The 27,971-nt window shown below is 34.9% G+C and overlaps 1 protein-coding gene across 4 annotated transcripts in view; it reads right to left on the bottom strand.

Moving 5' to 3' along the window:
• LOC116347873 (CUGBP Elav-like family member 2) overlaps positions 1 to 27,971 on the bottom strand; it is a 63,697-nt gene that overhangs the window by 29,080 nt on the left and 6,646 nt on the right. For all 4 annotated transcript variants that reach the window (XM_031778651.1, XM_031778644.1, XM_031778662.1 and 1 more), the window contains exons 2-6: positions 18,616 to 18,689; positions 18,120 to 18,350; positions 14,573 to 14,655; positions 9,371 to 9,419; positions 1,706 to 1,884 (exon numbers count right to left, since the gene is read on the bottom strand). In XM_031778651.1, coding sequence (XP_031634511.1) covers positions 1,706 to 1,884; positions 9,371 to 9,419; positions 14,573 to 14,655; positions 18,120 to 18,350; positions 18,616 to 18,689 — 616 coding nt within the window. The remainder of the gene's footprint in view (positions 1 to 1,705; positions 1,885 to 9,370; positions 9,420 to 14,572; positions 14,656 to 18,119; positions 18,351 to 18,615; positions 18,690 to 27,971) is intronic.

Raw genomic sequence — 27,971 nt, 5'->3', positions numbered from 1 at the left:
TACGTCGTACGTCGTACGTCGTACGTCGTACGTCGTACGTCGTACGTTGTCCGCCGTACGCAAAATTTGTCCATCGATTATCTCACCCCCCAGAAAAGTTATTTGAAATCTGACTTCACGGGATGATTGGGGGTCCCGAGGAATAGAAATCATTAGCTTTTGAGCGACTTTGGTCGATGGAAAAAAATTTCATGCCTGTAGTGATACCTATGAAAAAGAGTCCAATTTTCGTCGAAAAGTCATACTTAATGTAGACTTAAACACTCAAAAATATGTATTGGGGGGTTTTTTGGCACGAGAAAACCGAATCCGATGTTTATTTTGAGATACAATTAAGTTTTAACAGAGTTTCTTTGAAAAAATCGCGAAAAATTTAATTTTTGTATGGGAGCCATGCCTGTATGCTACCTTAATGACGTAAAAATTTGCACAGACTATTTTTCACACAAAAAAATAACATTCTGAAAGTTTGAAGAGATTTCAATCAAAATTAGGGGTACCTCTCATACAAAATTTTCAATTTTTGGATCAAAAACGAATATTTTGTATGGGAGGGGCTCTTACTTTTGCTTAAAATTTCTCCAAACCTTCCGAATGTTATTTTTTTGTGAGAAAAATAGCCTGTGCAAAGTTTCACACCATTAAGGTAGCATACAGACATGACTCCCATATAAAAATCCAAATTTTTTGTGACTTTAGTTATGAAAAGTGTTTCAAAAATAATTTTCATGGCAAAATTAACGTCAGACATATTTTTTATAGTGTTTTGTTAGAAATAGAATACTTTCAAATGTCGTACAAATGGGTTCATCATGAAAGTGTGAAAAATCTTTTCTCGAGTACTTCTGCTATTAAATCAAAGAATATTTCGTTGCCAAAGTTGGAACATATTTTTTGGTCTCGGACTTTACGCCGCTTGAAAGGCTTGAAAAATCGAACAAATATTATTTTGAACTTTCTTAATAAAATACACAACTACCACAGTGCGGAAAAGTTCGTCTTACTCCCGTAAGACTCTTTATTTTCTTCTCTTTTGCTTTATTGCTGCTGTTGTTTTTGTTGTACTCTGCTATTCTCATCGTCCGTTTTTTATATTTCATTTTCCAAAGCATTGCATATTTTTCTTTTCTCAAAATAACTCATATTACAAGCGATATTTTATATATATTTTATCCATCATTTCGATATTGAAGATTTCAATGTTGTATTCCCTCTTTTTCCCTTTCCCTTTCTCTCTCTCTCTCTCTCTCTCTCTCTCTCTCTCTGCGTGCCTTTCATTCGGCAATATTTCAACGCTAGGTATGAGTGATTGGCATAACATACAGAGAAAAAGGCGAGAGTAAAAGAAAGAAAAGCAACAGCAAGTCGAGAAAAAGTGAAATAAAAACGTAAAAAAAAGAAACCATGGAGATCAAGAGAATAGGGAAAAAGGAATTATATGAAAACACATCGGTGAAAAGCATAGCAAAAAAACGCGCACTCCACATCATCTTGCTTACGGTACTCACATTGGACCCAATACGAATATATTTACGACAATGTGTGTGTGTGTGTGTGTGTTTGCAGAAATAGCGATGACAGCAGCTTATTCAGTGAGGGCTGCCGCACTTACGACAAAAAACATATTATAATATAGGGGCTGCAAGAGAATATGAAGAGTGCAAAAAAAAACATAAAAAGAAAGAGAAAGAATTGAGCAATTTACCTTAATCGCGCCAATAGCTGCCTGCTTCGATGAGAACGTTACGAATGCACATCCTTTGCTTTGTGCATTTTGATCACGTAAGACCGTGCATTCTTCAATCGGGCCATGTTTCTCGAACAATTTGCGAACATCGGCCTCGTTCAATTTTTTATTCAGCATACCAACGAACAGTTTACGCTCTTTGGGAACACACCGACGGACAGCGAAAATATAAAAGATAGAAAAATGGTGAAAAAAACAAAGAATATTAGATAGACATTCAATACTTCGATTACAACGCAACGAATCCCCCTCAAACAAACAAAAAAGATGAAAGGAAATAGCAAAAACGCATCAACGCGTTACATATTCAAGCAAACAAATTAAATAGAGCGAGAAAGAACAAAAAAAGATGCGTGCAAACAGCACTTATTTTTGTAAACCAATACGAAATATGAATTCAGACTCCGAAAAATGAAACTAATGACAAGAATTGACATCAAATCATATTTGTTATCCTATATGATAACATTGTTTTCGTATATTTCGATGGATTGAGAAAAAGAAAATGCGATTGAATAGTTGCTGTTGTTGTGCATTTTGTCGTATATTTCAACTTTTGCATCGAAAAACGCCTTAAATCGAAATAATTGAAGAATACATACTAAGATAGCGGACTTGTGAATGAAGAAATAAAACTCGCGGAGAGTTTGCGTCGTGGGTTCATCAACTTTGCCAATAATTCATAAATATATGTATATATTTTTTCTTTATCTACAATGCTTTTGAAAAGCGATCACGAAGCTTAGCTCGTTTCATACATACCGTGTCTCACATATTATATTACTCATATTAATATGCAGTACGTACAACGATTTCTTAAAATAAAAACAAGTCACTCTTCTACACACGTTTCCAATATAAAAATGAAATAAATGACCTCTCGCTTTCTTTCTCCGTAAAAAGATAAACGAGAACAGTTACAAAAAAAAGTGCCTTGAACAAAAAAAATGAACCAAACAATAAGATAGGCACATTGGACGAATGTTAAAAAACACAACCCGCTAGCATTGTTATCCACCGTGAATAATACAATTAAAAAAAAAAGAAATAAAAGAGATAGGGAAGGAGTCAAGAACTCTTTGGGTCAGCCCCGCGTATGAATCATGGAAAGGAACAAGTCAAAGTAATAACAAAACGACAACTCAACGGAAAAATCGAAAGAATGAAAAGCGAAAAAAATGGATAGTAGTTATATGTATATACACTTTCATTGCGCGTTCTTTATGCCCTTCCACTCACCGCCTATCATACCATATCTCATTGTATCAATTATTTGTGAAGTCATTTATTACAAAATGTGAAAGCTTCGAAAATTGTAAGACTCGTAATTGTTGTATCCACTCATTATATTCCTGTTCAGTACACAGGGTCTTTTTTATGTATGTGTTCGTTCATACGCTTTTTTTATTCATTTTTATTGTTGTGTATTCACAAAGGCACTTGAATTCATAAACGAAGTGAGGCCGGTGAATTTGTGTTTGTGCGAGTGGCAAATTTTTGTTAGTGCCCATGAACGAACTGATGTGCATAACGAACGAACTGGAACATTGGAGTGGGCACTTTAACATGCAAATGAACTGAAGAATTTTTCCCATGTATAGTGATAAGTTCATAAACAATTTATACGAACTAACCGAAAATCGTTGCCGAACACAAAAAAGTCAGAACGATGAACACAATCAGTCGTCTTTTTTTGTTCGGTCGAACATTTTTCAAAAGGTAAAATGAATGCCAGATCCATGTTTTCATTTTATAAGTCCGGAAAGTCATTTGTCGTATATGTGTTTCTATCGGTTTCCGTGTGTTGTGTTCAACATTATGGATTTCGAATAAAAAGTGATCGATAATCGATATCGATGAATTACCAAATACACAATATTAGACTAGATGTTTGTTCAATTGTATTATTAACGGTCAATATGTAATTTGTTTTATTTATCTCTAGGGGCTTCTATCACTCAACATTATGGTAGACGACGATGAGACCCAATTTTCCAATATGCGTACTACTGTAGACCATTTCAACTTATGTATTGTGTCTTTCTCTCTATCTCTATCTGTGGTTATCTCTTGGTTCATGTCACCCATCGCCATGTATTGTCCAATTCGAAGGTAATATTTGTGTAGATTAGTTGTCATATATTTTTGGGTAAATGGTATGCAATCGCATTTTTTTCAAATATTGTAAATCAAATATAGACATTCTGATAAATGGAAGTGGACTAAAGCCCAACGATAACAAATATATTACTTTAGCAAAACTCACATTCACATTTTCATTTATGGTGCAAATGTTTTATATTTTAGGCTGAATCATTTGAAATGTTGTGTAATTTTTTTTACCGTCGAGAGTAGGAGGAGATGGTTATATATTTTTTTTTTGTATTTTTGCAACATTTTAATCCCCTAGATTCTTCGCATTTTCGTTGAGTGCACTCTATCTCTTTCTCTCTATCCTCGATGAAAATTACCAATTTTCATTTGAATAGACAAACAATGAAAATGAATAGAGAGAAAGAGGCGGTCAGTATTTTCTGATATTATGTTGCGTGCACATGAGAACCATATTCTTGTTTTTTTTTTATTCATATCAATGTTGCTTATGTGTTTGTTCATACGTCTATTTACTCAGTGGCCGTTTTTTTGATACTGTGTTTTTTTTTTCAGTTCGGTGTGTTTTGTGTCCTCTTCTGCTTGTCGTTGTTTCCTTGTTCGTTGGTTATCATCAATTCCTTTTTTCACATTCAGCCGTTGCGATATTAAAATAGAACTTTCGTGGGTAAATATTGATTTTGTGTCAATGATTCAGATGTATTTATTCAGTAATATAAAACGATAATAGTTTCAAACACGTATTAAATACTAACGACCAACCATTTTGATTCGTTGAAAACGCAACGAGAAAGAGTGAGCGAGAGAAAGAGAGAAAATGACAGAAAAAAAATCACAATAAAATTATAATCATAAAATGTCATCATAACGATATGGTTGTTTGAGCGATCGAAAATGACGTGAGCGGGTGCACGCGCGCATATTCGCGAACAAATGCTCATAAAATGTATTGCCAATGAGAGTGGTCGGGTGAGACGTGCGACACGCGGTGTTGGTAACGACGATGGTGGAAATCACGCGCGCATATACAAGCACACAATACAAGACGATGAAGTATGCAGTGACAGTAGTAACGATGTTTATTGTCGCATCAAATTCAAACAGATGATAAATTTTTGCTCGTTGTTTATTTGCATTTTCAAGTGTAATTCTGGGCCATATTGTCGAGAGACAATCTGATTTCAACAAGGATTTATTTTTCGGTTTCCGTAGAGAATCGAAAGCTAGATAAAGAGCTACACACACACACTTCGTCGCAAGCCCTCGGCACACAAAATGTGCGGTGGGCAAAAATAAATGGTGACGGAGGTGGTGTTCGTAATGATGGAGAAACAATTTCACGAAAGATGAAAACGCAGCGATATTCTGATGCGAAATGTAAATACATGTGCAAACAAAAACCTCAACCCACATATCAAATGCTGTGGATTGTTTTTGTTACTAGTGACAGTGTGTGTGCGTGTTTATGTGTGTATGACTGTTGCCCAAAAAATCAACATAATAACAATAATAATCGGTATAAATTTATGATAATTTAAAATTGCATACTCAATTAGATGACAAAAATAGATTTTGAAAATATTATGTAAATTGTATACGTAAATGACATATTAAATAAATCTAGTCGACGGAGGGGAAGGCGAACAGTATGTTAGGAATTGGTTATGAATGTGATTTTCTCTCTTCGGCAAACCGTTGCATCGTTTAGCTGTTTTTCGCTTCGTTTTTTTTTTGTTTTTCGTCATTTTTTATACTTCTTCTATCTGGCTCTCGCAGCTTTCTGGCTTTCGCATTTTATTCGTGAATTATTTTTTGTTAAAGGCAAGACATAAAGCAACAGAAAAAAGCGATGAAAAAAATATTGGTTAGAGACTCCAACTTAGAGTATTGAAGACGTTGTACTTTGGTGAACGAAGTGCATGTGGCAAAATCCTCAATAAAAATAGCCATATCACTATAACGATTACGGAAAAGAGGAAAACGGCTGTACAAACTACAAAGAGCTCAACCACCACACAAACACAAATGCTTACGACGCCTCTGGAAGAAAATAAAGAGAAAGAGAGTGAAAAAAAATATTGTGAAGTATATCGTGTATTCGATTTTCGCATGGTTTTCAACATTTTTTATTTATTGGGAAAATGTTCGAATTTTCAATGCATAATTCATGACATGACAGCGTCGATGGAAGTGGGTACTTTTTAGCATATACACACATAAAACTTATGTGGGTACAGTATGAAAAAATAAGCAAGTCCAAACATACACACACACAATGCAGTGACTGCTGCCACAACCGTCACTGCCGCGTTCATTCAAAGCCGTTATAAAACCATTGCAGTTCGCCAATATATTCTTTGTAGCTAAACCGATACGTTTGCAATACACTCTCACTGTCGACCAAACTCTACTGTAACTTTTTCGCGTATTATTTATGAATATTGAATATGTATGTTTGGTTTTGGCATAGCAGTATATACTGTCAAAATTCCATCGATCGAGTAACAAAAAAAATAGTCTGAACGCGCGTCACACTCAAGAGATGGTATAGTCAACTAACCGAATGACCAACAAACAACGGCAGAAAGAGTGGGATAGAAAAAAGAATGAAAAAAAAAATCTCCAAAAAATTAAATAATAAACAAACAAATATGTATACAAATAACCAAATGTGGAACCAAAACCGAGAGCATGGACTTGGTGTCTCGCATCATGCCTCGTAGTTTTATTCGCAGACAAATAATAACAAATACCGCTGAAAATCATTAAATTAATACTGCTCATACTTTGTAGTTATTCTTTGGTTGTCCGCGTACGTACTTTTTTGCCCTGGCATTCTCGTGTATACAATGGATATTGCGCTGAGCAGCAAGAATCTGATATATATTTGAGTGATCGAAATATGTGATTTTTTTTGTATTGTTGTTTCCATTTTTATTGCATTATGATAACCATTTTTTTTTATTCCTACGTTCCATTAATATAATATGGTAAACAAACAGAGAATTTTTTTTCGGTTGTAAATCGATTTGAGTTTTTGTATGTGGCTTAACATACATCATCAGAGTATAATATGCAACAAGAGATGAAAAGGGAGAAAATGAAAATTTATTCTACAAAATCATCACACATAAATCACAAAATAATATTTACACATTTCAAAATCGGATGAAGGAACAACAGTGGCGAATGCCCTAACTCTCTCGTGTTCTTGTGCCTTCTGATCATTCGTTCTCTTTTTCTCTTCTGAAATTGTGGAACCGTCATCGTCAACAACAATAGCAAATTTTCGTACAAATACACACTCACGTATAGAACATTGCATTTGAGAAAATAACTTTATTTCGAGGTCTTTTTTCTCTCTCTTCTTTTGCAAATTTGAGAAAATTCAATTCTCATGAAAATTAAAATTGCTACTGCTATATAAGCAACAATGAAAACAGCTAAGAGAGATAGAGAGATAAAGAGAGACAGAGAGTATGGAAGAGAGAAAGAGTTCAGTTTCGTGGCTGAAAAAGAAAGAGAGATTGGCATGAAAGTAAAAGCAAAATAGAATATATGACAAAAAAATCTTGAACGAATGAAAGAGATAAAGCAAACGGCAAGTGGCTGCCGCTTTCGTTTCGAATCTGCGGTTGCATAGATTTTTGAATGCATACACACACAGGGAGAGAGAGAGAGAAAGGCACAGAGGTTGATTTAGCTTGAATAAGTTTTTAGTAAACGCGGCTTTTTGGGTACAAAGCAACAGTAACCAAAAATGTAGTTGGCTAAACTTTACAGAAAAGTTTCATCAAAATACGTATGTTACCCATTCATTTCATTTCATTCCTTCTCTGCACATACATGCACGGCAAAGAATCAAATATGGAAAGAAAATTGAAATTGAAAATTCCATTGCATGAGAGAAAAAAATACGCTATACTAGCTAGTTCAGCAACAGCAGCAACGGCAACAGCAATAGAATGGCAATGCAATGAAAAATGCAATGATAAAACATGTGAAAGTACAAATGGTTGCCTCTCGCTATGATTTTATGCAATTAAATTTCTGTAGAAAGTAGCGAATTCTTGATCGCTACACGGTAAGTGGTGTAAACTATGAAAGTCATTTGATTTACATAACCGATTCCAAGTGAGTGTGGGGGTGTGTGCAAGAGCTTTTACAGACAACACAAATGCCATTATAATTATCCTAAGAATAACACTTGAAATGCGTTTTTTTCCTCTCCGTGAAACTCGTACGGACCATGAAGTTTCTTTTTGTTAATGAAAGACCCAGCTTTTTGGTGCAATAAAAAAAAACAGATTTTATGCACATGATTTTGAATGAACATGAATTCCTTGCTGCCATACTCCAGAAGACACATTTTTTCCACACAATTCACACATTTTTCTTTCTCACTTGAAGTATGTTTTTGTCAAAAAGATGAAGAGCCAAAAAACCAGACCGACATTTTTTCTCTGTGTATAAGAGAGCTTTGGCAGAAATCTCCTTTCGGCGCATAAATACACAAATACGCATTTGCGCTCGATTTACAATGGCGTATAAGCTGTCTGAAATTCTGTGTATAGGGGCGATAAATAAGAAGATTTTGCGATTCATAAGATCTTTCATGCCGCATTTCTCGACACGAATATCGCATGTTGTTTTTTCGTTGCTGTTGTTGTTCTTGTTCTTGTTGTTTTCGTTCATCCGACTATCCAATCACTCTTGAGCATATGTGCAACGAGAGAGAAACAGAGAACGAGTGAATTACTTGTAAGAGTTGAAGCTACCAACTTCAATATTTCAAAATAAAACTTGAACAATCCAAAGAATAATCGACATGTTTTTAAAGATATTTTTATGTATTCATGTTGGGTGGTAAAAAAACATCCAAAGAGGATTTTAACTGAAGAGTGAAATATGAGGCGAACACGATATATAAAATAGCACACACACTCACACAACGATGCGTTACATTTCTGATTTTATTCGAACAACGGCGAATGACGAAAGAAAGTGTATGTGTATTGAAAACAGAGAGAATACACGAAAAAAGAAAATCGTTACAATTTTTCAACATGTCAATTGTCTACGGCAAAAATAAACACACAAACTTATACATCGACATTGAGTTGAAAAGTAGACAATATAAAAAAGTATAACATCAACGTCGACGCATTTTAAAGTGAGTGAATGAAAACTTTCGCACGAACGTAACCGAGCGAACGAATGCCGCGTTTCGCGACTGTTGAAATATGCACGCGAATTAGAAATGCAGTTGAAGTTTTAAAAAAAAGTTCCTTCCATTGCGAATACAACAACAACGACCTGATAAATAATCAAAGTGTAAGTCGGTATTGAAAACATTCTCGCATTGAGAAACGCAAACGAATGTTCGGAGAGGCAAACGAAAAAAAATGAGAACACGAATATACATAGCTCTCAGTTTATTTAAATTGCAGGAAAAAAGGAATCAAACATTCAATATAAAAAAAGAGAGAGAAAAAAATGAATAAAACTTACCATTTCTGTTTTCGCTATCGGCTGGCTTCATTTGAATTGGATGATGCATCTGCAAGAGAAAAGAAACGACGAAAGAAAGAATGAATAAAAAAAAACTAGAATACAGTATAACGAAAATGTAAATTATTTTTCAAGTATTGATATTGATGAACGAAGCAAATAAACAATCTGAGCAAGAAGTTGAGTCAAGAGCTAAAAAAGTTGAGAAAGAGATACTAAAACGACGAGAGAGAAAAAGAGAAAAATGATGAAGAAAAGTAAATCACACAAATGCTACAAATGCAATATCAGTTTAAAGAGATCGATTAAGTTTCCCGAAGACTTTTGTTAAACATTTCAGTGCGCCAATGATTTCTATCTCGTTGCAGCTGTGTATTTTGGCGACTTGATGTGGTGCATAAGATAGACAGATTGATGATTGTACTGTAGAGAGAGAGAGCGGGACAAATATGTAGTATGAGACAGCGAGTGAGTGTGAAATAAGTTTGAATGTTTGTGTCATGTTGTTGGTTGAATCTTGGGGCTTGCGTTTGTTGCGAGCACATCCAAAGCTATGTCCCATCGGAATTACACCATTATTTTGTCATTTTTTCAAATCTTTCTCTCTCTCTCCCCTCTTTCTCTCTAAAAAAAGATTAATACGAACATACGATACGAAATTCAATGAACAGTTTAAATCCGAAAAATTCCCAACATTTTGACGAGGAATTTTCACAATATAGAAAATGTGTTTGCGCATCTATGAATCATTTAAAATGTGTACTGTATTCCAACATCAGTATTATAAAGCATATTTTCCGTATCGAAAAATTGCAATCTAATACAGATAGTATCAATTCGTTATTTCTTCTAAAAAAGAGTCTTCGTTTGAAACATTGCGCAAAATGAAAAAAAAAAAACCACTCACAACTCAATTTCAAGTTGACTCTTGTTTTCCTGTTTTTTTTTTCTCTCTCGGTCATCTCTCTCCACTGTTTAAGCATGAAACAAAATAGCATTTAGTTTAATTTCCGTTCACTTTTGTCCATCGTTCACAAAGAAAGAAAAAGTTGGCGAGCGAGTGACTGATGCTTTGAAAATACTCAATAAAGAGAACAAGAGACAAAAACTAAATAAAAAAATATTGGCTGTCAATATTTCGCATGTTTTCGACGTATTTGCTGTGTGAAAAGTCAGTTTAAGTGCGATGCTATCAATTGTGAACGAGAGAAACTAACGACAAAATTTGTTGTTTGGTTATGATGAGACAGGAAATCTGTTGGGTAAATGAAAAATCCGCACTGAATTAAATGGGAAAACATTGGCGTTGCGCACAATTATGTTTACATATTGAGTAATTATTGTTGGAAAATGAGCTCCTCAAGTGGCTGATTCAGGACCGTCTGTGTTTGGTGACTTGAGTTGTATCAATGAGCGCTTGTTAAATGTGCGACGCACCTTCTTTGCTATTACTTCATTCTTTTATCTCCCTCTCTCTCACTCTCTCTCTCTCTCTCTCTCTCTCGTTGGCTTTTATTTTTCACGGCAAATCAAACAAAACTTTTGCTCGCAAAAATATCAAAGTCTTTATGATTGTTTTAGTTGTCTTCTTTTGTTGTCTTTCGCGCAATACGCACTCGCGCTACCTCCATCGCTTATGTAATGGCAATTATGCGAATTTTAAACGGTGTGCAGTTTCAATTATGTTGATCGCATGATAAAACTTTCTCGTACATCAAAGTCAGTGTTGAGAAAGTGCGGCGAACAGCAAATAAAAGAATGAGTCAAACAGACGAAAGAACAAATATATACACATAATAGTCTCGCTGTCTCATTCACGGTAAAAAATTGTCGTTTCAAATGTCGGAATGGTGAGCCTCTCAAAAAAAAAAACACAAGGAGGCTCATATTATTCTGAGATAGCATTAATACGATACGATGGTAAGAAGCACATAAGCAGTGTGTAGTGAAGGGGAATCGAGAGCAGAGGCGACTAAGGTCGGGGATGCGACACAAAAAGGTATGAAATAAAACACGGAAAATGAACCGATTAATGCTGATTCGTCGTTTTTAATTCTTTACCTTATGTCCAATTTATTGTGAGAAAAAAGGCGAAAATTCGATCTCAAATGGAAATAGCAAAGTGAATGCCGAACCAATGTACTGTGGGAAGCGAGGGGACTTACGATGATGAACACAAAAAAACTCCACCGAGGCGGCAAATACAGAGAGAATGATGGATACATACTGTTAATGTAGAAGATACATGACAATGGTAGAAAGAATACTGAAAAAACAACGTGAAAAGTAGAAAAAAAACCAACGAACGAAAGCCAGATTTGCAGTGACTGCGGCATCTGTCCAACCAATGTTAAATTCCTTACGTTTGCTTTAAATTGTGTGAGTGTGTGTATTATCTATTCAATGTTGGATTTTTGCGGCACGCACACATGGGAACCATCGTCTCTGTCGCGTTTACTCAAGCTAAAGCATTCATTTTCAGAACAAAATCCCGAATAATTAAATTGAAATTAAATGTTGCTGCCATATAGCTGTGTATTGTTGTTGTAGTTGTTGTCATCGTCATCAACAATGTCATTGTGTCGTTGAGAAATTTGAAATGCCATTTACTGTCGTTCTGGCTTAGTGCACGCATTCAAAGTTAACAGCGAAAAACGCACATGAAATAGACTTTTTGGGGGCTGTTTGATACTTAAAACGCGCCACTATATGAGCACCATCGAAATTAGATATAGAAAGACTCTGACACGCACAGAACAACAACAACAACAAAATATAAGAAAAATAACCCAACGCAAAACGTACAGGATGATACAATAAATGTAACAGCAGCAGTAGCAGCAACAAAAATAATATCAACACATGCCAGCAAAAAAAGAAAATTTAATCGAAATGAACAAAAAACACACACATTTATATATCTATATGAATGAAAAAGCCGTCGAGAGTGAATCAGAAACAGGGAACAGAAGACAGTGTGTCGAGAAATGGAAAACTATTTGTGCTATATGTCTACATATACATGAAATAAATGTAGAGAGAGAGAGAGAAAAGGCGGATGTGGAGACTAACAACTTCCGTCAAACTTTCTTTTCTTCAACACAGCATAGCACAACAACTGCAGCGATATCGAAATAAACTCTTGAGGTCCAAGAGAGAAAGACTCAGAGTAACAGAGTTACGATTCAAAGAATATACGCGTGTGTGTGTCTGTGTGTTATGAATGAGCGAAAACGAACGAACAACAAAAATATATGTAGAAAAACTATTTGTATTAAAGTTAAGCGCATAAAACCATGTGACATATAAATTACGTCATAATAATGTGTGGCATCATTGGAAATCCAAATGAATAATAGACGAATAAATGGGCATACACATACATTCACACACAGAGAGACACCATTTTCGAAAATGTTACACATGTAAATTAACTGTGATGTTTGTTATGCTATGCGGCACAAATGTAGCCAGGACATGTGACTGGTATGGAGCAAAGAGACTTAAAAACGACAACAACAACATTTTCGCACGACATGAAGAATGAGATAGTGAAAATATATTGTAAAGGAACATATAAACGATTACATAATATTTTCATTCGTTTCTTAATTCACTTTTTGCCACACAAGCAGATGTCAGACGCTCGTTTTTTCCGCTTTCAACCGATAGCAATAGTAGCTTTTTTCATCCAAACAAATAAACGAAGAAAATATACAGATGTGCTATGATATTGAATTTAGTAATTGTCACATTAAATATTAATTAAAATAAATTAAATGGTTTCAATATTTTAAACAAAATTTTCAACTATCAAATTACTTTGTATTGTTGGATGGACTTTAATATCGGCATGAACATAATTTTATTGATACTCCAATCTAGATTCTGATTAGAGTTTGTAGGTAATTGGACCCGCTGTGGGTCACCAACATGAAAAACAGAATTCTAGATGTCTCTTTAAAAATTAAAAAAAAAATTACTTTTTCGATCCTAACTTTTATCAGAGATGAAATTAGCATTGGATATAATGAGATTTTGGAAGTGAATAACTAAAAGGAGGTTTTCACTTTCTCTCAGACTGGAAACACTCTCTTATTTCAGTAACACTTACGTAACATCTACTCTTATGTCTGTACTGTCATATATTTTATTAACACGGGAATCAATTTACTTGCATTTTAATATTCATGAGTTCTGGCGTTTTGGATTTCAGAGGGGTTAAATTTAAAGTATGTCCCAACTTTTTTTAAGGGTAATTTCATTTTCTAACCGCATTATTCTTCAAATATACGATATTATATAAAAATGGTAGTTTCGGTAAGAATTTCTTTATCCTTTTTTCCTCATCTTTCAACAATGAAACTAATTTATCCTGATAAAATCGTGAATCATCACATAAGGTTGATGAGAATATCGGAGGGGTAACTGGCAAAATTTCTAGTCGCTGGACTCTAGAAATTTCTGTTAAAAATTTAAAAAAATTTTTAACGTGAAATTGTTCTGGTGTTTAAATTCTAGAAAGTGTGTTTAAATATTTAAAAAAAAAAAATAAAATGTGCCTGATGAAAGTGATTTTTTTTCATTTTTCATAACTACATTTTTGTTCATTTACATTTGATAAGATCATTATTTAATTAGTTCAGATTAATTCGATATTTTCAGTTTGGGAGTAGACACAAATAATTATGAATCTCTGTAGATAATTTCAAATCTGAAATCACGAGTGTTGTGAAACATAAAAAAATCAATATGGCGAAACGAACAAAATTCTATACTAATTAATATGGATGAGTTGAACTCACTTCCTCTTCAATCTTTGTGAATCGATTGAGAACGATACGAAATTTTGGAAATCATAACGACTCTTTACCATCTAGCTCTCAGTACTTTGAAACATTTGATAAATTCTGAACATTTCATGAGTGTTTAGCACATCTGTGGTGACAAACAAATGCGTATGTTAAATGATACGTGGTTAGTGATGTAATGATGTTTTTTTATCACTCAATATTCATTTTGGAAAACGTTTTTTTTTTTGTTACGATCGAAGATTAGTCAACGGACATCATGAGCAAAAACAAAAACAAAAAAATAGTATAAAACCATAAATGAAGAATAAATATATATAAAAGGTGAAATAAAACAAATGCAAACGATAAAATATTGAATTGATAGAGATGCTATATAGAGCATACTTACCCCGGCCAGTGTTTTAACATTGTGCAGTGCATCTTGTGCATTTAGAGCTGCCTTTCGAGTAAAGAACGTCACAAAACAACACCCTATAATGAGAGAACAGAAAAACGTGCCATATACAATATAAAATAGATTCGTTTGGCGAAAAAACTAAACAAAATGCATTTTTAAACGATCATACAATCATATGTAAATATATATTAAATATAAAGAAAAAAATGGATTATATTCAATAAATAAAAACAGTAAAATGCAATACGCAATAATAAAATATATGCCAGTGGCAGGAAGATAGAATTAGATTAGTCGCCGGGCTCCAAGTGCTGCTGTTGCTTCATGATGCAGTTCTAAAAATGTTCACCCCGAGAAAGAATTTATAGAGAAAAAAAAAACAATAACAATTTATCACAGCAGCAAACGAAGCAAAATATATGTACGATGCCATCGTCGATGTGAGCATATTTAAAAAAAAATATATATATATATAGTGTATAGAAATTGAATATATAGATAAGATATGTATATATGTGAATGTTTCACCCGTGTTTGCTGTTCATGCAATTAACCTATTCGACGCATAATTTTAATGACCGAAAAACTAAGCAATCGTCGTATTGATCTCTGTATGTGTGAAACGTTGAGCACTTGAAACCATGCGACCGAATTATAAATAAATACGCGAGAGCACCAAAAACATACATACCTATATTTATATATATATAAACTATATAAATTTATATAAATAAAATGTAGAATGTAAAGTAATAATGTATATTTTACAAAATACGGAATACGGAATATAAATAAAATAAAAATGCATAATTAACAGCATATAAAATTGCGATTTCCAAATGTACAAATAGACGAGCTGAGGAAGGGGGGAAGTAATGGCAATGGTTTCAGCGAGCTGAGAAAATAAAATGAACTAGTAAAATATATTCAAATGGAAAATATATGTGAAATGAATTTGGACCATATCGAGGTGATGGTGGTGTGCGCAAGCGAGATAGAAAGAGAGAGAGAGAGCGAGATAGGCAATTTCATTTTCAGAATTTCGATATTTGAATTTGTATGGGATAAATCAGATTTTGCGAGGCCGCAGGAATGAGAAAAGGAGAGTGGAAATATGTCAATATATACACACAGCATGATAGCTGCGATAGAAAAATAAAAACGAGAAATAGAATTTGTTTGGTAGAATGAGAGACAGCGTGATACGTAACAAAATAAATTCATTTGAATTCTCCTGAATTGATCTACACAATGTAAATTGTGAGAATTACTAGTCAAAATTAATACGTTTTCCAGAGGAATGGAAAGGGAATGGAGAGTGAACGAGTATGAATGGATGGTAATAATGAAACCCGACTGACTAAAGTTTATTCTATAAAATTCGTTCAGTCCAACGGGAATTGTAAGGATGAGTGTATGATTTGTAGCTGGAAATTGCTCATACATTTGTCGACATGTTTAAAACAGTTTATTAAAAAAAATCACATACACACACTCTCTCGCTCTCGTTGCTCATTCGCTCCCACCCTCATCACTTTTATGTTGATTTCCACATTTTATTAATACATTCGATTCAATTCATTTAAATGCACATTGGAAAAATCTATTCGATAAATACAAATACGCGGAACCAATGTTTTAATGTAGTGGGCATACTTTATGAGAAATTTAATATAGTGTTGTTGTTATTGTTGGCGGCCGCAACGGCGGTAGTGGTGGTGATGTAGTATTTTTTTTTGTTGCAAAATATTTGCTATCACACCTGCAACAATCGCTTGTTGGATATTCGATTAAAATCGATAACAGCAAACATATTCGCTTCAAAATCTCATTCCACAAATATCCACACAGTCAATAAATATACCCTCTGCGTGCGTATCTCAGTGTTGTAGGCAAGGTTTTGTATCACAATGGAGCACACAGTGTGTGGTTTACACATTTACAAAGTGTATGCACAACATAATAAATGATAAAACGATCAAATGTTAGAGAGAAAGAGAATTGAAACGGGGATGATTTAATGAAATTCCATTGGTCAATAAATTAATGGATCGCATTGTTATTATAAATGAAATAAGAGAGAGGAAAAAAGAGAGGGGAGACGAGTTGTAGAAGTATGAGAGAGTTTTAAAGAAGAATTATGTATATAAATTTCTTTATTTGACGTCCATGATTTCATCGAATTTTTCGAATGAGATGGAATCCAGTATCTTATTGACTTTGATATGAGTTGTTAAATTAATAAATTGGAATTTTCATTTTATTTGTAATTTCGAGATTTTTGCTCGTCCTCTTTCTCTCTATCTCTCTCTTTCTACCTCGTGATCCATACCTTGCATTTTGGTTTTTTGTTCAAACATTTGGCTGTAGTTGATTTATATTCAGATTCGGTAGCTGTAAAAATGCAATAAATAAACAACAATACAACTAACATAAGCAACACGAAATACCATTACGTGAGCAACAGACCTCCCTCTTTGTGAATCAAAGTCATCCAAATTAACTTGAACTTTGTTAGCACAACATTCCATTGCAAAGTCGACATTTTTCTGTTTTATTTTTTTTCGTGAAGTGATAATAAAAAAACCCGGTATTACAACTGACATTTTTAGTCCGAATTCTATGACAACGCCATCTCTTGTTTCCCATCTGTATAAAGTATATATGGCATTACAGCGGTTCTATCAGTTCAATGTTGGACCGAATAATAGCTGTCATTTTCTTGTTTACATTTTGCAAATTTGAAATTTGTCGTACCTGTTTTGTATAACATGCTCTTTTTTAAGAAGAATTAAAATGAATATTTGCATATACATCCAAAATGTATATTTCTGTGCATTTCATCACAAATATTTAAAATATTTGTATATTTCTAAATAAATATTGTAGTAAATTGAAGTGAAATTTTCAGCAAAGAAACAGCTATATACATGTAACCAAAGATGGCGTTCGCGATTAAGATTCCACTGACGTTTTCATATAAATATGCCAACGCAATCCCCGGTTAAATAAAATTGAAATGAATAGTAGATTGGGAAAAAAAAGATAGATAGATAGATAGAGAGAGAGAGAGAGAGAGAGAGAGAGAGAGAGAAAGAGTATACGGCAACATTCCAATGTTGCGTGAAAATATCGCAGCATGAAAAACACATTTAATTTTGGTGGTTGCAAAACCAACAAAGAAAAATTGGCACGAGCATTCCCATGACAGAGGCGTGAGGCGCTTGTATGGGTCGCTTATGAAAGTTTGCCGATTTACTCGAAATTGAAAGCAATGAAAAATCATCGCACACTATTATCAGAACATTAAAATTGGCTGCCAAATCGAAAATTCCATCCCCGAAATCATTGCCAAGAAAAAAATAACTGCATAAAAAATATTGCAATTGAGCAACCATCGAGATACAGGAAGATAGCGTGAATATAAACAGAAATCTCAACCAACAGAAGAAGGAGAAAAAAAAATCAAATAAAAAAACCATAAAAGCTAAACGAAAGAGGAAAAATTCGAGAAAAAAAAATATTCTAATCCAATTACCTTTACTGACACCAGTTACTTTGTCACGTAGCACGTTTATCGAATGCACACGACCAAATTCCTCGAACATTTCACGTAATTGATCCTCGTCCATTGATTTCGGCACCTGGCCAACAAACATTTTTATAAAGTCTGGATCCGGTTGTTCGCAGCGATTCGTGCACAGCCCTTCCGGTGAACCATTCAAGTTATTGTTATTCAAAACATTGTTATTGTTATTGTTGTTGATGGCTGGATATGGATGTGTGTGAAAAAAAAAAATTCATCATTTGTTAGTGAGTTGATATATTTTATTCATTTTTTTCAATGTGCATTCTTTTTGCCTTTCTATCGGTGGGCGACAGAGGACAAAAAAAGTGCCATTTATAAAACTCAAACTGTAAAATGCACATAATATACAAAAATGAAACAACATCGAAAAGAATCAAAATAAAAACGAAAGAAAAAGAATTCGTGTTACTAAATGCGCCCATTTATTTATGTGCGCCCTTTTTACCGGCTACAGAAACGGCATTGTTGGCATTGTTAATATTAATCGTGGGACTGGTGCTACTACTGTTGTGGTTGTTCCTGAAATGGGATGAGAGAAAGAGAAAAAAAACATTCACGGTGAAATTTTATTATTATAATATTTTTGTTTCTGAAAGAGAAAAAAAACACACATAAAATTCGATGATTTATTGAAAAAAATAAAGCGAGATTTTTTGCAATGGTTGTGAAATGAAATTTAAGATGATGATGCAGTGAAGCAAAAGTCTGCGTATTTTATCCAGGTATAAACATTGGAACATGAACGCGATTGAGAGAAAAAAAGAGAGCGCAATTGAAAGTTAAATTTATATGTGCGCTCAGGTGCACGAACGCGCGCACGCCATCACCAGCGTCAACTCGACAGATTTAACCTTCCAAGTTTATGGCATTTTGCGGTTTCGATGGCAGAAAATTTATTTTCGAAAAATGTTCTTGAAAATTAATTTGTTTGGAGCATTGTTTCACATTCGCCAAGCAATTACTCACCGAATTAAGAGCCATCGAGTTGAGTAAAGCCAAAAAAGTGTATGTACGAGTGTGTAGGTGTGTGTGAGAGATTGCAAGAGAGAAAAGTAGAGAGAAATGGAAATGAAAAATAACTGAAATATTGCGATAAGAAAATATGAATGAAGGTTTTTTGCCCTCGCACGTACTAAAACGGAATAGAAATGAGATACAAATAATCTTTGTGGCCAATTCAATCTAAAAAAGTTCCGTAATGCGACGAAACACGCACGGTATGTGTCTTTCATAGAACTTTCCGGCATTTGTGTCGCTCAGAGTTTTTTTGTGTCGCACACATTTGAAGAGAATGGACCATCAGCAGGAAAATTGCGGAATTATAACAGCCTCTTCATTAGTTTTATTTTATGTATTATTTTTTTCTTCTTCGCTCTCTCGTTCATTTATGTGTGCGTTTTTGTGCTACAAAGATGCTGTTATTGCGTGGTTGTGGTGTTTTTGTTTTAAACGAGACCCGATTAAGAACGTGCACTGTGAATTATTGTATCATCATAATCAGGCAACCACGAAAAGTTTTTCGGAGCGGCCGTAAAAACGGTTTAAAAGCAAAAAGGCAACGGAAAAAGTGGTCACCGCACCACCATTGCCGGAAAATAAACACACACATATTTTCGCCTCAGTACACACATATGTGTCCAATTTGTGCTATGTGTGTCGGGGTCCAATCATTTGGTTCTATTTATCATAAATGTGCCCATTCGTTGAATGACTGATGATTTGATAGTTTTAGCAACAAATAGATAACATGTAATTTACTTTAGCATCATTAATTCCATGCAAGAGTCGAAACATTTCTCTTTCTCTCTCTCTCTGTTGTGCGCGCTCTATCTCAATCTGTTCTTCTTTTGAGGGTTTTGGGTTCGATACCATTGCACAACATTTTCAGCTTACGTGAGGATATAAATGGTAGTACATAAATTCATCTATGATTTCGTTTATTTCCATCTGGTTGCGCGTATCTCATTTTCTTTCCTTCTCTCTCTCTCTCACTCTTTTCATCAGACTACCTCATGTTTTTTTCTTCAGTCAATTGTTGGCATCGAGTTTGCTTTCTTGCACCCTCTTTCAACAATCGCTTTCATGCAAAGTTTTTCAAAGTTTCAAAGTAAATATAAGCGCAATTTCATTCAGGTATATTAGATATGTGCGCTGCATGTATACAAAGTCTGTGAATCTTCTCGTATCAAGGAAAAAAAATGGCCAAAAAGAAAATGGAAATAAAAAAAGAGACTCTATGAACAAAGTAGAATCGGGAGAGAACAACAACGCCAACAACAATAATATTACAAAATAAAAGCGAGAGAGAGAAAAAATATGAAGAAAAAAGGGAAAAAAGTGGCGATCATCATGCTGATAATAAAAAAGCAAAAGAAAAATTAGACATTTTTAACAAAAGTTTTGTGCGCTCGCGTATGGGCGCTATCGTACATGATGTGTACATAAAACGATGTCCATAAAATTTGTCTCGAATCGAAAAACAACAGGGCAAAATAGTGGTAGCTAGAGAGCGAAACAGCAGCAGGAATAGCAATGGCTTTACATCATCAAGACAAGCGTCAGAGGTGCCAGAGGACAGGAAAAAAAGCACATGCACGACAATGATAAAATGATAAAAGCCAAGCATAGTCGAAACTGCTGCACAGAGAGATAGAGATACATTGAGAAAGCGAGAGAGAGAGAGAGAGAGAGAGAGAGAGAGATAAGCGAACGAGAATAAAGCATAGAAGCATAAAAACAAACAATGATGACAGAGGCAAACTCAAACCACAATGATATCTTGTTGTTTTGTTTTGTTTCGTAAAAATAAAGTTTGATAGACGATAAGTGATTGACTTTTATTTTTATTGGGCTTAACAGAAGTCGAACTGTTTTCTCACATGCATTGGTTTGCTCATGGCGAGCAAATACATTGTCGAATTTGATTCGATATATATCGACAGCGTTAGCGTCAATGTATGAACAGGGAGACAGTGAGTTTGTGAACTTTTATCAATCACAGTTTTTGTTTTTGTCATCATCATCATCATCATCATCATCATCATCATCATCGTGGTGATGGTGGTTCGTTGTTTTGAATGAGCGATGTAATGGAGAGTGAGACTGTTTGCTGTAAAACGTTGGATGCTGCCGACGCTTATTTCTGTTCACGCTGATTGGTGTGGTGTGGTTGGATTTTATTCAACTTGTTTTTCACAAGCGTTTCATGTGGCTTGGATGCTCTCGGTCTAAATGCATGTTGAATACCATTTATTCACCTTTCATTATTCACAAAAAAAAAATTGAATCGAGGTATCGAAAATGAGTGCAGCAATCAGCAGTGCCACTACCACCAACAACAATGGACTCCGGCAAAAATAAATTCAATGGCATCTGACGCCGTGGCGAAAACGTGCGAGATCGTCGATGTTTGTTTAGTGCGTGCCAATTTCCACCTGCCTCCTCATCATTTTTTCGGTCGGTTTCGAACAACAATGGAAAATTGTGAACGAAAAAACATTAAAATTGCACTCGAAATAATGTATACGTATTCGTGGTCACAGTTCGCAATAACAGTGGTCAAACTGTGAACATATCGTCAGCACACATACACACGGAAAGGCACACATCCTACACATAGAGACGGAAAGAGAGAAAAAGAACACGACCTGAAACAGCGTCAAAATTTAAATGTGCCCATGTGTATCTCAAGGGGGTAGACATGATTCAAATGATTCGTTGTAATTCATTTGTGATTTGAATGATTTGAATCTATTTGACAAGTGACTTTACAATACTAAAACAAAGCATAAAATTCTATATCAATATTTGTTTTTTTTTTAAGCAAGCAAAAACCTTCTTCAATTACAAAAATCAAGTATATTTCGTTTATAGTTAAAACACATTTCGAAAATATTAAATCTCTTTGTATTTTTATTCTTTAACTTGATATTTTTTTTGATATAACATGCATGCAAACATCGATAGTCAACTTCACTGTAAAGTATCACACGAACTGTCAAGCGGTGATTTGAAATGATTCGAAAAAATTCAAAATGATTTGAAATATTTATAATTTACTCGCAATAATTTAAAGAGATATATTTTTTTCGTATAGATTTGTTCTTTTGGATTGCGTGTCTACCCCCTAGGTGTATCTCCACATCACCACTTCAGTATGAGAGTGGCACTGTAATGAATGCATTTTAAATTTGAATATATTTTATTTTTATCATCATACATCACAATCTAAGCAATATCGCGCTGATGACAGAGATGTCAAACGGCGCGCTCAGACGCTTTATCCATCGTCTTTATCGTGAGCGTCATCGTATAGTGTATTCATTTCATTATTATTATTATTATTATTGTTGTTGTTGTCGTGCAAATATTATTTGCCACCATAATTAATTACAGTGTAGGCATATACAAATATCTGCTTCTCTTTCTCTCACAGTCTACCATGTCTACCATTCTCTTTGTGTGTGTATGTGTATGTTGTCGCTCTTATGGTTTTAGAAATCCTTGTCGTTGGTTTTCGTTTATTGTCATTTATTGGCGCGTGAATTGCGATTGTTTTGATGGAGCATTACAAATAGCAAGCGACAATGTCAGTAATGGAAAAAAGGGGGATAAATGAAAATCACCGTCAAAAGCTTCAATATGCATGCACTTGAAACACACAATGTTGCGGCTTGACAGCAAAACGCGAAAAAAAACCATAGTATGCCTAAAATATAAGCAAAACAAGTTTGATCCTTACACACACAGCCTCCATATGCCACTCATATACGTATACACAAAAAGAAGAGAAAAAAAAAACAATAAAGTGCTTTCATAATTCTTGTGTGCAATTTTTATTTATCAGCCGTACAATTCAAAATTCTACTCTTTTTTATTGTTTTTCTCTCCTTTCACCACGCTGACGTAGTTATATTGTCTATATGTGTTTTTGTAACCTCGGTGTTACCCATTGTAGGCAAACAGAATAAAAAAAGCAACCCTAGCATATCGTGAACGGTGAAAAAGTGTATAACACCCGAATAACAACGGCATATACAGACAAACACACGAATAAAAAAATATGATGAAGAAGCACAAGCACGTTAAAAGGAATTTTTCGAGAGGCTGACAATAAGCGGATATCCGTTTGAGATCTTCAGCTTATTTACATTGTGTCACATCGTGGATATGCTCTATGCCACTGTTTCAGTTTGAACTACCCGTTGTTGTCGTTGTTGTTTTTTTTCTTTTTCGTTGTCGTCATCGTCGTTTTTCTCTTCCTTTCAATACTTTGCCATTATTTTGGCGACATTCGTTTTTGCATTGCTCCCTTTATACTCTGGTTCTTTGTCTTCGTCGCCCCCTTACCCCATCTCTCATTCTTCTCGAGATACAAAAAAGCGATGGATTCACGTTTATGGTTACGTATGCGAAATATTTATGAATTGTGAACATTGTACGTGTTCGTGCATATGTGCGTGCGAGGGTTTTAACGCGGTAAAAATTTATCAATATTCATCGTATTAGAAACATTATAATCGAAGATTGTGAAGAGAATAGAAAAAAAATGCCGAGTCACAGGGAGAGAGCGTTTCTGTCTCTTATGCATGCTTTCAGTTCGATTGTTAGTGGCGTGTGCGTGCCTGATCGAACCAAACAAATGGAATCGCGAGTTCGCGATTTTGTTCTCTACTCGATTTTGTTCATCAGTGCTGTGTGTACGGTGAATCAACGATGTGAATTTTTTTTGTCGATATCACATTGTAGGAGTGAGAGAAATTTTTGGCTATGAGCATGATTGCCAATCGATGCCATGCAATATGCACAACGTAATCTGTTATCACGACAGATTTAATGTTGGTGAGATGCGCATTGGCTCATACATGGATCTTTTTATCTTTCTGTCTCTGTCACGCGCAAACAACATACACCTCGTAATGCCTGAAAAGCAACAGCACACATCTTGTGTGGTAAAAAATCAAGCAGAAAAAGTGAAAAAAAAAACAACAACAAGTGAAAGCGCGCGCACTTAGTGCTGGGGAGACGAAGAAAATTCAGAGATAGGAAAACAGAAAGAACGTGTGCGGTGTGGAGTGTTAGCGTTTTACCCATATATTATAAAGACCTGTAACCGAACGGTTCGCCATTGTCAACCTCTCAATCTTGAGCGCATATTTTCTTCTTCTACATTTTATTTTTTTTTTTCTTTGTCTCTCTGTCACTCTTTATTTCTTTCTCCCTCTTTCTCTCTCTCTCTCTCTCTCTCTCTCTCTTTCACTAAATCACTCACTCATTGTATCCGTTCCAAGTAAGATTTCTTCAATTCATCAAAATTGCACACACATACGGGGGTTTGGTACACACATTGATTCCGTATTTTATATTGTTCAAATTGAAGACTTCTTTCTCTGTCTCAATCAGTAAAATGAGAGCGATTTTCGCGTATAAGGGTAATCCAAATACACATGGGCTGTAACATTTTCCTTTACGAGCCAAGAATACAAAAACAAAAACAACAACGGCATTCGAAAAAAAAAAATGCCAGAGAAAGCGAGAGAGTGAAATGAACGAAATCTATTTGTACGTGTGCTCCGCACTGCGTGCTCCATATGGCGATAGTACAGATGAAAATAAGAATAAAACTGTAGTAAAGTAAAATGAAATGAAAAAAGGGAATATGTATATAATCTTGATGATGATGACATTTTTTTATAGTTCAACCGCATCCACCTTCGTATTATACGAAGAAAATAAAAGGTGGAACACACAAGTTGAGTCGCTCTTCTCTGGGTGAGTGGCGACAGGACATTTTTGTATCTTGTGCATTGTGTGAGTGTGTGCGAGCGAGTTTATGCATATATCTCTATACTTCGTAGGGTGATAACGATACAGTCATGATTTTTATGGTGCACCAAGTAAAATAACCGAAAAAAATGGGTGTAATATTTATGGTAGCAATCATCATTCGACACATGTGCAAAAATTTCAACAATACGAACTGAAATATTAACATAAATGGCGTACACGCACGCTTGCACGCTCACAAACTGACAGACCTGAAATCGTCATGCATTTTATCATATCGCATAAAAAACCGATTCCATGCAGCAATTATGCTCCTAATTTATTCGTTTATGATCTGCCACTTTCGAAATGCCGCTGACTCGCGTGCGCTCACACTCTATTTCACTCATGCATATTTTAAAGGTGCCAACAAATTGAACGAACGAACGAGACAGACTCTCGTTTTCCATATCTATGTGGGGGAGAGAAACGTTGTGAAAACGCACAAAAGCGAAGCGAACCCCACCGGCAATGGCCACGGCATTTTAATAATCAAACAAATAAAACTGGAATAATTGTCGCACGAGATGTGCCCATAGTGCTTTAATTTTCATGGTGATTGTTTTGTAGCGCATAATTTTGCCATTTATAAAATTAAATCATAATGAAGGGCCGAAAAACCCATAGAGAGAGAGAAAGCTGAGCGAGCTAGTGAGACTTGTGATCTTTGTTGATTTGGTTCGGCGCCCATTGTTGTTGCTGCTGGGTATTTTTTTCTGCATACAAAACGAAGTGATTTCTTTGTTTAGACATCATTTCAGCGAAACAGCTTGTGTGCAATGGCAAATTTAAGATATATTTTTCTTTCTTATTGTGTCTTTTTGGTGAATTGGATTCAAAATACGCGCTTTTTTCGGAAAAGCATAATCACCGGCAATCAAGCTAGGTCAAAGAAAATTCCCAGGACGCCAGTACAATCGATCATTTTGGTGACGCAAAAGACCGAGTGATTTAACGACAATTTTCCCAATTATATTTCTCTGCACTTTCGCACACACTTTTCCTCTGTCAGACCAACCGAATCACATTGAAGTCTTTGAAAATCACGCGCGGGTCAAATTTCATCATTAGATCAACGAATTTTGTTGCAAATCAAAGATGAAGATGCGACCGTTGAGAGAACAACGAGTACTCCAAACCAAAAAAAAAAAAAACAGAATACATAACAACACAACGAGAGAATTCTTGAGTTTTTATGATGAAATTTTTTTGATGGCATTTCGCACGACCCAAAATCATTTTCTTCACGAACGATGCCCGATTTTCTAGACCATGTCTTGCAAACGGTGCGCGGTAGAATTGAAAATGAAAAATATTAGATGAAAAGAAAACATATAGAAAGAAACACCGAGAGTGTGCTAGAATGGAAATGGTAAGTCATATTTTATTTTACGCTTTTTTAAAGTTTTTTTTCGTTAGAGTATGGCTGAAATTGCAAAAACACATAAAAAATGAGAATGAATTTGAGTGAGTGAATAAATAAATGAGCCACAGAATGAAGGCGATGTGTTGTGTGAGTGTGAGAAAGAGACGTTGTGTATGATATGTTTTGCACAAACGTTGCAAATGCGAGAGTCACCCTAGTAATTGTTGTGATAAAATGACAACGACGACGAAAAAGCAACAAAAGACAATGCAATACTTCTAGACTTCTATGTTGCGTATGGATGGCGTATGGTTAACGTTATATTGTTGTGTGTCGTTCAAAGGGCAAGCCAAACAAAAAAGTACACATCACAAACAACAAAAAGACGAACCATAGACATGAGAATAAAAGCAAAAACACAAAAGAATATGAAAAAAAAAAAAACTTTTCCATAAGAAAAATCATAGACGGAATATAGTAGCGCCATTGCATAAAACTCAGCGAAGGATACGATTTCGTTCGTAGCTTTATTTCTTTTTTTTGTCTTTCGCGTATACATACACAGATCGAATGTAGCGCCAGGCCAAATGATACGGAGAGCTCCCCGGTGCAGGAGCATAAATGAACATGAACAAGAACAAAAAATTATGTGTAGCGCAAAAAAGAAGAAAGCGCGTTCGTACATGGAAGAAAGAACGTAAGACAGAAAGAGAGAATGAAAAACACAACAGAAGTAAACGTAACGTACTGAAAATAATATGTAAAATCGGCAGAGCGGGAAGAATAGATTTAGAAAATATAAAAAAAATTACTGGAAAAAAGATGAACAAATAGTTGATGAAAAAAAAAACTAGAGCGAACGAAATAATAGCGGAAAAGAGCATCAGCAGCTGAACTGCAATCGAGAAACCGTATATATAGTATTGCCGAACGATGAACATGATTACGTTGAAAAAGAATGTCTATCGCGAAGACTTACACAGAATGCGAGCGAGAATAGGAAGCAAAACGAAAATGAAAAGAAAAAAAATGGACGAAACGAGCGGCAGAAGCAGCAACATATAAAAAAATAAAATAATTGAACATTTCTTTGCCTTTTCTTTCCATTTCATCGTCGTCGTTGTCGCCGTCTTGAATATCTATTTTGCCTTATTATTTTGTCCTTTTCGCTTATTTTCTAGGTATCGCTTGATACAAATATGATATTTTGTTGTTGTTTTGCATGCAATCGAGGTCCATTTCATAGCGGCTGCTTTTAATAGATTAAATTCTTTCTATTTTTCGATGAGAATATTGTCGGACGAGCGAGCAAGTGAATGTATGTGTTCGTGTGTGTATGCATCTGGGATCCAATTTGCAATAAGATAGATATTTATTCAATGCGTAGAGACAATGAGAGAGAAAAAAAGTAGATGACAGCGAGAGTGAAGGAGCTCAGTGGAAAAGAAGCCGGAACAAAAGGTATGAAAAAAATGAACAAAATGTAATAAAATGCATTTGCCGCTGTAGCACATGGAACGAAGCGATGGACAAGAGCACATTTCTTTGCCCTGTACACATTTGTACACACTATCGAATGATTAATAATTGTTAGAAGCTAAAATGTACTC

The sequence above is a fragment of the Contarinia nasturtii genome, unplaced genomic scaffold, assembly GCF_009176525.2.
Source record: "Contarinia nasturtii isolate CC-2019 unplaced genomic scaffold, AAFC_CNas_1.1 Cnas_scaffold_129, whole genome shotgun sequence".
NCBI lineage: Eukaryota > Metazoa > Arthropoda > Insecta > Diptera > Cecidomyiidae > Contarinia > Contarinia nasturtii.
The sequence above is the reverse complement of the archived record's forward strand: the minus strand, read 5'-3'. Positions and strand labels throughout refer to the sequence as shown.